The 11,442-nt window shown below is 39.9% G+C and overlaps 3 protein-coding genes across 4 annotated transcripts in view; 1 reads left to right on the top strand and 2 right to left on the bottom strand.

The window, feature by feature from the left end:
- tma7 (translation machinery associated 7 homolog) lies at positions 1 to 1,420 on the top strand. Its single transcript, XM_077573839.1, has 4 exons — positions 1 to 138; positions 420 to 475; positions 596 to 683; positions 1,082 to 1,420. Exons 1-4 carry the CDS (start codon positions 123 to 125, stop codon positions 1,114 to 1,116), a joined length of 195 nt encoding a protein of 64 aa, XP_077429965.1. The 5' UTR covers positions 1 to 122; the 3' UTR covers positions 1,117 to 1,420.
- Positions 1,421 to 1,630: 210 nt separating this feature from the next.
- Positions 1,631 to 7,917, bottom strand: dnase1l4.1 (deoxyribonuclease 1 like 4, tandem duplicate 1). 2 transcript variants are annotated; one of them, XM_077573838.1, is made up of 10 exons: positions 7,785 to 7,917; positions 5,649 to 5,743; positions 4,577 to 4,665; positions 4,378 to 4,464; positions 4,207 to 4,319; positions 4,026 to 4,138; positions 3,760 to 3,917; positions 3,034 to 3,130; positions 2,791 to 2,863; positions 1,631 to 2,117 (listed from the first exon to the last, which is right to left on the bottom strand). In XM_077573838.1, the coding sequence occupies exons 2-10, from the start codon at positions 5,727 to 5,729 to the stop codon at positions 1,918 to 1,920; spliced, it is 1,011 nt and encodes a 336-aa protein (XP_077429964.1). In that variant the 5' UTR covers positions 5,730 to 5,743; positions 7,785 to 7,917; the 3' UTR covers positions 1,631 to 1,917. The 2 variants fall into 2 exon arrangements, with proteins under 2 accessions (XP_077429964.1, XP_077429963.1); XM_077573837.1 differs by lacking the exon at positions 7,785 to 7,917 and adding an exon at positions 7,295 to 7,735.
- A 782-nt stretch (positions 7,918 to 8,699) lies between these two features.
- flnba (filamin B a) overlaps positions 8,700 to 11,442 on the bottom strand; it is a 43,136-nt gene continuing 40,393 nt past the window's right edge. The window contains exons 46-48 of the mRNA XM_077572295.1: positions 11,115 to 11,333; positions 10,815 to 11,027; positions 8,700 to 9,815 (exon numbers count right to left, since the gene is read on the bottom strand). Coding sequence (XP_077428421.1) covers positions 9,628 to 9,815; positions 10,815 to 11,027; positions 11,115 to 11,333 — 620 coding nt within the window. The 3' untranslated portion in view covers positions 8,700 to 9,627. The remainder of the gene's footprint in view (positions 9,816 to 10,814; positions 11,028 to 11,114; positions 11,334 to 11,442) is intronic.

Below are 11,442 nucleotides of genomic sequence, written 5' to 3'. Positions count from 1 at the left end.
CAAAGTTTTACTGGCGCGGTGGGGTCTTTAAGGCGCGACTTTTTCGCTACTAGATTGGAGGCAACACATTATCATCAAAACACTCCACCCCTTTCTACTTTTGCTCTTATTAACGCTAAAAGATGTCCGGTAGGGAAGGTGAGACGCCGTTTTATATCGCTGCATCATACATTCTTATTAGTATAACATTAAAACTAACTGTGACGTGATTGCATGTGTGGATTAGCTAGTTAGCTCTTGCTAACGAGAGGTGCACGAGTAGGCATAAGACTAAAACAAACCACTCTCCAAAAGGCGGCAATGCATTTTTAATTGCACATGTCAAATAATGATATGCATTTATTGAAGTTCTGTTCTGTTCATACCTGGCAGTCAGATGTGTTCTCAGTTGACAATAACGCATTTTATTTCACTGCCAGGAGGCAAAAAGAAACCACTGAAGGCTCCCAAAAAACAAAACAAGGACATGGATGACGTAAGTTTCCCAAACGTATTATTATGCACGCATTAGGTTCAATGCACTGTTTTGTGCATAATAAATGTTACCATAAATTGCCATTCCAGTATTTTGAAGTGTGCTATAATGTGTGTGCAGGATGAAGTTGCTTTGAAGCAGAAGCTGAAGGAGGACCAGAAGGCCTTGGAGGCCATGAAGGCCAAAGCTTCTGGAAAAGGACCTCTTGGTATGAACGGAAACACATTTCAAATACAGTTGAGCAATAGCTGCGAGGGTACGCCAACAAAATTGGGAATAAAAATGGTTTACTTGAGCGCAGCGTGGCTGTGACATATCCAATTGGGAGAGGGTTTGGCGCAGTGATTTCAGAATGCTAACAGCAGCTGACCAGCCAGTGGGAATAGCATCTATGCGTCTTCCTGGTAGGCTGCTAAGCAACTACTTCCAAATATGGGCAAGGTATTGAAGTGTTTGGGGATTGTCGTTTGTGGTACATTTACTGTTTATGAAGAGGCGATTATAGGAAGAGTTTCTAGCTACATGTAGTAGAGCTTGGCCTCTATCCCCATCTTACTGTGCTGTCAAGGGTTTCTCATGCACTGTCTTGTATTTTCTCTCCACCAGGTGGCAGCGGCATCAAAAAATCAGGCAAGAAGTGAAGCCTTCCAAATCGTCCTGATGATTCCCGTCTGGGTTTACCTTGACTGCAGCGTGCCCGGTTTGTTTTGCTCCGGTTTAAAAGTGTGTTGTTTTTTTCTGCGACAGTTTCTGTTAACTGGAGTCACAGATTTCACATTGATATTTTTTTTTTGTCTTAAACACCGACCAGCCATTTTCAAATAAAAGGTTGGTCAAAATGGCAAAATTTGAGACATAATGATGTTGTTAAAATACAAGAAAAAATGTTTGGGGTTTTTTAGGACATTTTATTGTAAAGAGACTAATAAAATGTTTTGAAATCGCTTCAAATCTACAGTATGTGATTGAAATCAGTAAGCGCTGATAGCAAACCACCTACAGGGGGCAGAATATCTCCAGGAAGTTGTACATGCTTTTGACAGTTGGCAGGAGGTCTTTGCCGTCAAATGGGACTTGCGTGTTTTTCATTGGACTGCGACGTGATACAGATACAGCTGGCAAAAACAACAACAGAAAACTCTCATTAAAAAAATGTTAGGTGTTTGTTAAAATATAGTTTAATGAGCTTTTTTTTTTTTTCATGAAATACCAGATGATTAGAACAAAATGGTGTGTCTCCATGAAGTGGCCTGAGGTAAAAGTGGACATGTTGGTCTTGTGATGTTGCCGAGTTGGAAATGTTAATTATTCAACTGGTGGAGCTGGAAACGACTCGCATGTTGAAATCTCAAGTTCAGCAGAATAATGTTGAAATGCTCTCCTGTCACCCTCAAGGACTAGATTCGACTTAAAAGTCTGTTGGCCTCGAGCAGCGTGTCATCTCAGAGCATTTTGCAGCTGGAAGTCGGCTGCCGCCATGGGTGCCGTTGTAGTAGTCCTTCTTCTTCATCTCCTCGTTGCATCTTGGCCAGTTTCATCTGCAGGATTTGGATCTCCAGGTTGAGTTTCTCTCGCTCCAGCAGCAGGTTTCCTCGTTTCAGCTCCAGCAGGTCACTGTCCAAATGTGGACCTGCTGGGGTGGCTTTAACCGGAAAACAAATTGCATTAGTTTTCTATTCTAACAAGTGGATTCTTCCTAAAAGTGGTACAATTTTGAGGAAGAAGAAGAAAAAAAAAGACTCAAAAGTAAATTTTGTCAAATCCTGCAACATTTCATTATACCTCAGATTACTTTTCATCTTTTTTGTGATGCCACCACAGAAGGGCACCGGTGACTTTTACAGGCGGTGCAAAAGGGGTTGTGGGGTTCCACAAGGGTCTATACTCAGACCGTTGATAATCTCTGTCACACTTATAATACCATTTGAAAATTCTAAGCATCTCGGAAACATCTAGTAAAGATGATGCTCAACTCATGAAATTATGCTTTTTTTTTTTTTTTTTTCTTGCCATAGATTGAATTCAAGCTCAGGTCATGCTGCAGATTGGTTACACCCTGCACTGGTTGCCAGCCAATCGCAGGGCCTGTACAGACAAACAAATTCATACCTGAGGACAATTTGGAGTCTTCAGTGACACTATCATGCATATTTTTAGACAAGGGAAGAACATTTGGAAAAATGTCAATTCCATGCACAAAGGCCTAAACCGAAATTCGAACCCTGAACCTGAGAACTGTAAAGCAGTCATGCTAACCCTTAGGCCACTGTGCTGCTGCTAATGTCTTGTGCTAACGTCATATCAGCAGCAGTTACCTTCATCTTCTTGTGGCGCGGCGAGAGATCTCAGCTCAACCTCCACTGGGTAATGGTCGCTCACTTTTAGCGCCTGCGACACAAACACACAATATCAGCGTCAATATCAATACGTAAGCGTCAGATTAATTCCACGGTCTTTACGTTGATCTCGGTGTTCAGTTATGCACTGGAAAACACACCCAAGATGTCCGAGTACCAAAAAATCTCGGGTGTTGAGCCACATGCTGCTTCACCACGCACCTGCTCATTGCTGAGGCCGAATGCGTTCTGGAAGTTGAAGGGTTTGGCGGAGTTTGGTACCACAGCGCGAAGCATGTCGTCTCCGTAGACCACAATCCTGGAACCAGGACATTTGAATTGGCACTACATCGTTAATACTTACATTGATGTTTCTGTATTTGGCAATTTATTATTATATTATATTATTAGTATGGGATTTTTTTTAATGGGCTTTAGGTGAACTGATGAATACACACACACTCGCACGCACACACACACATACATACACATACTCACCCACATACAAAAAAAAAAATATATATATATATATATATAAAAAAAAGGAGAGCAATGATGATGTCAAATCAAATGAACAATACTGAGCTCTCCTGGAAAAAAAAAAAAATGAATTGGCACCGTTTGTTAGCGTTGACGTAGACTCCCGTCCAGCCACAGTTGGGAGACTCCAGTCACATGACTTGACTTGACAAAGACTTTTTAGGACTTTGCTTAACAACACTTTTGAAAACTCATGTTGACTTTGACTCGGTATCAGTGAAACTTGACTTGCTTGATTTTTAGCCACTTGGGAATGACTTGAAACTTGAATGTTAAAGACTTGAGATCTAAGTCAAGTCGTTTTTATTTCTGTAGCGCTTTCAAACCGCCTTCGCTGTCACAAAGCGCTTTACTTAAACCCAACATAAAACAAGCATAACATGAAACAGCAGCACGTCTGCATCCTACCTGTCATACGTATGCGTGTTTCCCACGCTGGCCGTGGTGTCGACGTCATCTCCGATCAGCCAGTGGAAGTTTTTATCGCTGCGGATGCGAATGCACTGCATGTCTCTCTCGGACACGTACGCGCCGTCGGCGTTGAAGTCGCCCAAGATCATCACGTTCTGTTGTGGGGAGGAAGTTTGCAGCAAACGAGGAAAACAAGATGTCATCATCCCAAGTGAAACCGGCTTCAGGAGCTGAATTTTCAAGAATGCTGAAAATATCCTCACGTCAGTCCTCCACTTGGTCTTGACGTGCTGAAAGACGTCAAAGAGCTCATCGAGCTCGATCTCCGAGTCCTCGGGTTTGGTGTGGACGGGGATCATCACCAGGTCCTTCAGCACTGCCGTGGGGACACGCACACACGTCAAACGCACGCCACGCCCACGCACACACGTTGACTCCTCCCACCTGTGCGGTGACATCGGAATCTCAGGATGTAAGGGTCCCTGGCGAAGACGTCGCCGCCGTCCGTCACCTGGTCGTCAAACTGGTACGAGCCCACCAGGTCCACCAAGTCGTCCCTGCGCGGACCACATGAGAAATTCGACGTGGGCTTTCCGATGACATCATCATGGCTACCTGTAGAGGAACATGAACTGCTCCTTGTAGCGGGATCGTCCCAGCCGGCTGCTGATCTTCAAAGTGTAGTGAGGAGAAACGTTGACCCTGCACACACACACACACACACATTGATATATTTCATCTTTGTAACGTTTGGCAGTAAAAGAGTTAAAGGACTTAATTTTGGTCCTTAGCGCATTTCGGACGGCGGACGTACGTGTTGAGCGCATCCAGGAGAGTTTTGACGGACGTGCCGCTGACGTCCACCACCTCAAGGATCACGATGATGTCATAGCGACGGATAATCTGGGGGGGCAAATATTGACATGTTTCAATAAAATCAATAAATAATCTGATGGATTTTTTTTTTAATATACATTTTAGAACATTTTGCTTCATTCTCAAATCTTTTGAACATATAAACTTTTCTTTCTTCCTATTCTTGTTTTTCTTTTTCTACTTGAATTTATATTTTTAATTTGTAATTTGTTTTGTGTTTTCTTTATGTTTATATGTTCAATAAAACCATAAACCATCTTGAATAAAAAAAATACAATAATAAAACTTTACTCTTCAAATAATCTGTTGCATTTTTTCTTACAATTTAACGTATTAAATATGTTAATGTTATTTTTAATCACTAAATAATCAGTTGAATATTTTGACATTCTAATTCAATGAAAATTTGTCCTTTGTTTTCAAATATTTAGTTGTATTATGTCTTAGAATTTAATTTTTAAAAAATGTTTTTTTTTTAACTTATACTTTCCATTAAATTTGAAAAAAATCATTCAATGTTAAATTTGTTGGCTATTTTCACATTTTAATTTAACAAAATATGTTTTTTGTTTCAAATGGTCAGAATTTCTTACTATTTAAATAAAATACTTAATAAGATGTCATATTTTTTAAATGTACTAATGATTTTTTTTAAACTTTACTATCAATAATAATGCAGTAATTCTTAATTTTCAAATAATCACTTGCTTTTTTTACATATGTGATTAGTATGGAAAAACAAAAACTATCTTTTATTTTTAAATCTTGAATTTTTCAAGAGTGATTTAATTTAGAACATTGCATTATTCCTTTTGTTCAAATAATCAGATGTAATTAAAAAAAAGTATTTTAATACAACAATAAAATATTTTTTCAAATAATCAGTTGTCCTTTTATATTTAATTTTACCGCTCGCGCTCACATTACAATATCTAAAAAATATTAATGAATAGAATCAAGTTGAAATCCCGTAGGCTGCATTTGGATATGAATATTAAAGTGTGTGTTACCTGCACCAGGATCTGAACGATCGCCGGGTCGGATACTTTACTTCGTCCAAACTTCTGGATGTTGAACGAGGCAATTTTCATGGCGGCTGCTGCTGCTGCAAAACAGAAGAGTCGACAAAGAAGAAGAAGTTGAAGCTGCATGTGCCTGAACACGCAAAAGGCATGTTAGGCATTACGACATTTACACAAAACAAACGCTTTAAGTCCGACTATGCAGCTGCCAACACTTAAAAGAAGGCCAAGCAAGTCCTCTTTTGTGTGTGCGTGTGTGCGTGTGCTAGTTGGTTTCTTCAAGTCCCATTTTCAAGAGCAGCTGCGTTTTTTATGATCGATGGAGCAGCCCCAAACCGATGTAAACGTCTTCATGAAACACAGATGTGAAGCAGCTGTCAGAAAGCACAAGGAACATTCGTCGAGGGCTTCACGACTCGACAGCAGCGTTTCACCAACTTTTAACATCACTTTCAAAAATGACAGTCATCGCTTTAGCAGGCTCAAGCGTTGAGCAAAAAATGAGGCAGAAAATGCATCTACCCTTCATCAAATACTCTGCAGCCGGGTAAGCTTAGAGTGCCTCATTGTTGGCAGTGAGTGCAATCATGTCACAGAGAAAACTGGCGGAAGTGTGTGTAATGGGTGCAAAGGGACGGAAGTATTAACATTTTAAAATATTCCCCATAACAGAAAAAGGAAATTATTCAGAAAAAAGCAGGGGGAAATGTTCAGAAAAAAATATATATTTAAAAAAGAAAAAAGTACTTAGAAAATTCAACAAAACAGAATGTAATAACACCCCCCAAAAATTTTTTTTAAGTCAGACAAAAGTTTTTTTTCAAGTGAATGCAATACGTGTTTTCCTAATATATATATATATATATATATATATATATATATATATATATATATATATATAAAATATTTATCCATTGATTTGTCCATTGATTTATTTTTTGAAAATATGCTTGTTTTGCACAATACATGGTCTTTACAAGCATCGGCAAATATATTAGAGGACAACTTAAAAGTTCTGGTGGCATTTTACGATTGTGTACACCATTTCTTTTGTTCCGGATGACTGACAGCCTCAATTAGAGGTTGCAGTTGTGTTGCGACACGTCCGCTGGCAGCTGGCTGCAAACGCACACGTCGCCTGAGGTCTTGTGACGTCACATCCGGCTCATGTGGCCCAAAACAAAGTCAGACCCTCGCCTGCATTTGAGGGAAGGAAGAGTTTTGAATGTCACGCGCAGGATGCCCCCCCCCTCCCCCCTCACAATAGTTTTTATATTATTATTTGTTAAGGGGATACAAATCTGTATTTATTTATTTTGTTTAGGGAAGTTGTACCTTTCAATGATTCAGTGTGTGGATGGATAGGAAGCTTTCCCGGGTTTCAAAATTCATTTAAAAAAAACAAAAAGAACAAAACACACACATTCCACCCAGACAAGTTCTGTGTTTATCTCTCAGCCAATCTGACGGAACCAACGGCCGGCGTAAGACAGGAATGTCCCACATGACATGACTCTAAACCAACAAAGTACTTGTCCACTCAAGTTGATCTCCCCCCCCCCTTTTTTTTAACGGTATGGGAGATTGTTGTCACACCATTAAGTCTTTCAACTAAATTGATTGTAAAATGTCACCTGTAAAGAATGCAGCAGCAGATTTGTTGTCACATTTAAAGCCAGTCATGAAGAACACTGGCGATTGTCGTCAAACGTAGGAGACCGCGTCCACTTGCCAAAACCTCTTTCAATTCAATTGACCACCAAAAAAAAAGTCACCTGTTGCTGAATCAAACATTGGACGCCTCTACGTGTCATAACAAGAACATGCAACACTTGCCGGAATACATTTTTCAATTATAGTAAGGAGATTGTTGGTCACATTTAGGACACGCCCAACCAGAAATTATTGTTCAATTAAGTTGACCATTGACAGTAAGATGCCACATTTCTTATTGTCAAGACTTTACATGCCATAATGAAGCCTCGACACACCAAACGCACATCACCAACACAACAACCCCGGGGGATGAAAACAACAATGGCGTTGCCCTTCCTAATTTCCTTTGCCTGACTACGAGCGTTGGGGAACTATTTGAAGCCTCTCGCACAGGAAGTAGTTGCTCACCTGCAGGAAGTAAAAGAAGAGGTTGCGAGTCCACTTGTCTTGTGCGGCGTCTCTTTTGCTGGCGAGTCAGTCAAGAGACGCTTCACCTTCAATTATATAATATAATATATATCAAGTTGCTTGAGGGAAGAATGACACACCCACAGGAAGTGGTTAACCCGGCAAAAGGGGCGTTTTTCGTCTTTGGGGAACACATTTGGAAGAATGTTTTTTTCCATTTTTTTTAAAGTCTTAAAATAATCAACATTTTTGTTGTTTGGATTAAGCCATTTATATAGTTTCCCCCATTAAATGTCAACAGAAAGTATATACTGGGAAAAATAAGTACTTTGCCTGTAAGAGTCTCTTTTCTTGAACATTCAACTTTTTTGTCGAGAAAGTAAAATTAGCATTTTTTCTAAAAACAAAACAAATAAAGCTTTATTTCCCCTTTTCCCCCTTAAAAATGACTACTTTCCTAAAAATATATATTTACAGTTCTCAAATTTTTGTTTTCCCTCAAGACTGAAAAATCTCACAAATTCTACGCAACATTTCTAAAAACTGAAATGTATCTTCTGCCCAGATTTAGTCATAACTTTTAATTTCCTCATTTCCTCAGTAGAGCTTTGTTCTGCGGGTGTATCCTTGTGAGTGTTATCGCAATTTCTGCCAGGTGCAGTCATGACTGAATAACCTCCTCTATTCCTCAAATGGGCTTTGGTCTGTGTTTGCGGAAGAAAAAGCTTATCTTCCAACAAAACAAAGCAACTTTATTGCTGTTAAGATTCTAAATTATTGTTTAAAAAAAACTACCAAAAATAGTTGAGATTGTGTGTTTATTCTAAAAAAAAAAATCTTAAAATAAAAAAATAGGTTGGTACATGCTTTTGGTTCAATGCACTGTGTATTAAAATAACAAAAAGCCAGCACTCATTAATTGCAGTTGATTTTAATTGTGAAACACATGTTCTCTTTTGACGTGCCAACATTCAAATCCAAACAAGCTGAGATAAAAGTGATGCACCAACATGACAGTAAACAACAATGACAGAAAAGATTGTGGGAGAAATCAGTAGTCACAGAAGTGTGCGTGCAGCCCAGCAAGAGGTTGTCTCGCTTATGCTGCCCCCTGCTGGACTGGAGTGACAAAGCAGACACGGCTTGTTTTCCACTTCCAGTTTTGGCAACATTTTGAGTGCTTTGCATTATGACGCTACTTCTTAAAAATAACTCAACAAGGAATTCCAGTTGTGTATCAACATCTGAGCAACATTTCAAAAGTTTTTAGCAACATTTTTAGCACTAGTGTTTCAACTGTGATCAGGTGCAACATTTTTCACAATATTGGGTCTAAATGTTCTCAAATTAAAATACAAGATGGGATTTTTATTTTATAGCAGGCGTGTCCAAAATATTGAATATTAGTTTACTTTTAAATCTTAACACTAATCAATGAAGGTCAAGAAACCGCTCATTTTCTGTGTTTGAGTATAAACTTCAACTCCCCCCAAAATTATTTGCTGCCAAACTGCCAACTGCTGCTAGTTTCAGTTGGTCGGATTTTAAGGCACCACTGTACAAATCTTGTCATGGTAACCCAACATTTTTTTGCCTATTAGTTTCATTCAGAACTGTAAATCAAAATATGTTAATTAAATATATTACAAAAAAAAAATCAGGCTTGTAGTATTGATGCTAAAATACATTAGCATTATTAGCATTAGCACATTAGTCTTTTAATTTCTTTTCAGTGTAATGTTGTCACTTCAATTCTGCTCTTAACATACCTCGGGGTGCGAGGGACAAATACAAAAACAACAAAACGAGCCACAACGGGCCCCCACGCCACACTTTGGACGCCTCAGGGCACGACGACGTGGAAGGGCGACCCGGGGATGTGGTCCTCGCCCCACTTGACCACCAGCATGTAGTCGCCGCGCTCGCGCAGCACGTAGCTGACGTTGTAGTGCAGGTCGCCCAAATGCTTGATCAGGACCTCCTCGCAGGGAACCTGAGGGCCGTGCACGCCCACCACTAGCATGTTCTTGCCTGGAGGGGAGGGGGGGGGGGGACATAATCATTTAATGTTATCACAGGACACCTATCAACAATTTCGTCTATTACTCCTTGTGATTTGTGTTTCCAATTCAACACTGGCTGGACATTAGCTGGCTTTCCAGCAAATTGTCATCTCCGCATTGGACAAAATGGATGTCAATCATTACAACCAGATGTTTTCAACTTTTCTTTTATCGTTTAATATTTGCACATTTTTCTTATCCAAACCATTTGTCTTTTTACATATTACTTTTTTTACAAAATGAAGATATTTTTAAGTCAAAACTAATTATTTTTAATGTTTTATTGTATATGATTCGTTTGCATGTTTACAGTCAAAACCATTTGTTTTATGTAGATTTCATGTAGTCAATCCATTTATTTTCATTTAATTTTTTAAGTATACATTTTGAATATATTTTGCCAGTAACATTTTTTATGTTTTATTTTATATATCAGTTTACATATTTAAAAAAAAAATAGAGCTAAAAATATATAAAATATATGTATTTTTGCATGTTGTGGTCAAAACCATTCAATTTGATGTACAGGTCTTTCATTCATATGCGTATTTCTTCATTTAAGCAATCATTTATTTTTGTATAATTTTAGTTGATATTTATTCAATGTTTGATTGATTGTTTGATTTATTTGTATCAGGGACAGTACATAATATACATTTCAGTAAATATACCAGAATGAGCCAAATGGCAAAATAAAAATAAAATGCACAACAATAACAATACATTCACGAAAATACTATTAAGTTAAAATTACATTTTCATAACAAAAGCAATACATTTACTAAAATGTTGTTCATTACTATTTATCTCTTGAATGTGTTGCTGAAAAGCGTGGCTGCTGATTTGTGGAGAACCAGGAAGCGGGAAAATATCAAAGATGACTTAAGAAGTGAATGATAATATTGAGAATGCTTTTCTTGCAACGCCGTCCCGTTGTGGGAGCGAGCGCGAGTGCGACGGGACTGACCGGCTTTGCTGCAGTCGACGGAGAAGCTGCTCTTCTGGCCCACGTAAGCCTTGCTGAGGCCCAGGCCTCGGCTCAGCACCTTGCTGGCGTCCGACCCGTCGCTGGCGCTCTGCAACGAGGAGTTGCTGCTGCTGACCACCGACGCTTCCGCGGAGGGTTCAAGGGTCAGCGTGGATGACACACTGGAGTTGGTCACGTTCACCAAAGGAGGACCTGAAAGGGGACAATTTTCACAACTTTTCTTCTTGCGTCAACAATCAATTCAGGTAGGACGGTTAAAATAACAAAGCGTGCGCCGACCCGTGACTTTGGCGACGAAGGGGCTGCCGGCGATGTGGTGCGGTCCGCCGTACTTGACGGCGACGACGTAGCTGCCGGGCGCCATGGGCGTGTAAAGCACCTTGTAGCCCCCGGGCACCTCCAGGCACTCCATCTGGACCTTGGACGGCCCTTCCACCGTCACGGCCACCGCGCCCTGCCCCGCCGCCGCGCTGTCGATGATGAACTCCGACTGGACGCCTGCCGCCGGGACGCACGCATGCTCAAAACATGGCACCAGAACAATCACAGCAGTCACGTTTCTACACTGTCTGCTACGTCAGAGCCCTCTAGTGGCATGTACCGGCAA

Source organism: Vanacampus margaritifer, chromosome 8 (assembly GCF_051991255.1).
Source record: "Vanacampus margaritifer isolate UIUO_Vmar chromosome 8, RoL_Vmar_1.0, whole genome shotgun sequence".
Taxonomy (NCBI): Eukaryota; Metazoa; Chordata; class Actinopteri; order Syngnathiformes; family Syngnathidae; genus Vanacampus; species Vanacampus margaritifer.
The sequence above is the reverse complement of the archived record's forward strand: the minus strand, read 5'-3'. Positions and strand labels throughout refer to the sequence as shown.

Excerpts from the sequence above, each read along its gene's own strand:
- tma7 (XM_077573839.1), top strand. Across the intron at positions 476-595 it reads AAAACAAGGACATGGATGAC|GATGAAGTTGCTTTGAAGCA; the intron begins GTAAGTTTCCCA and ends ATGTGTGTGCAG. Across the intron at positions 684-1,081 it reads TTCTGGAAAAGGACCTCTTG|GTGGCAGCGGCATCAAAAAA; the intron begins GTATGAACGGAA and ends TCTCTCCACCAG.
- dnase1l4.1 (XM_077573837.1), bottom strand. The coding sequence starts at position 7,343 with ATGACTGGCTTTAAATGTGACAACAAATCTGCTGCTGCATTCTTTACA. Across the intron at positions 4,320-4,377 it reads CAGTTCATGTTCCTCTACAG|GGACGACTTGGTGGACCTGG; the intron begins GTAGCCATGATG and ends TGGTCCGCGCAG. Across the intron at positions 2,118-2,790 it reads CGCGCCACAAGAAGATGAAG|CCACCCCAGCAGGTCCACAT; the intron begins GTAACTGCTGCT and ends TTCCGGTTAAAG.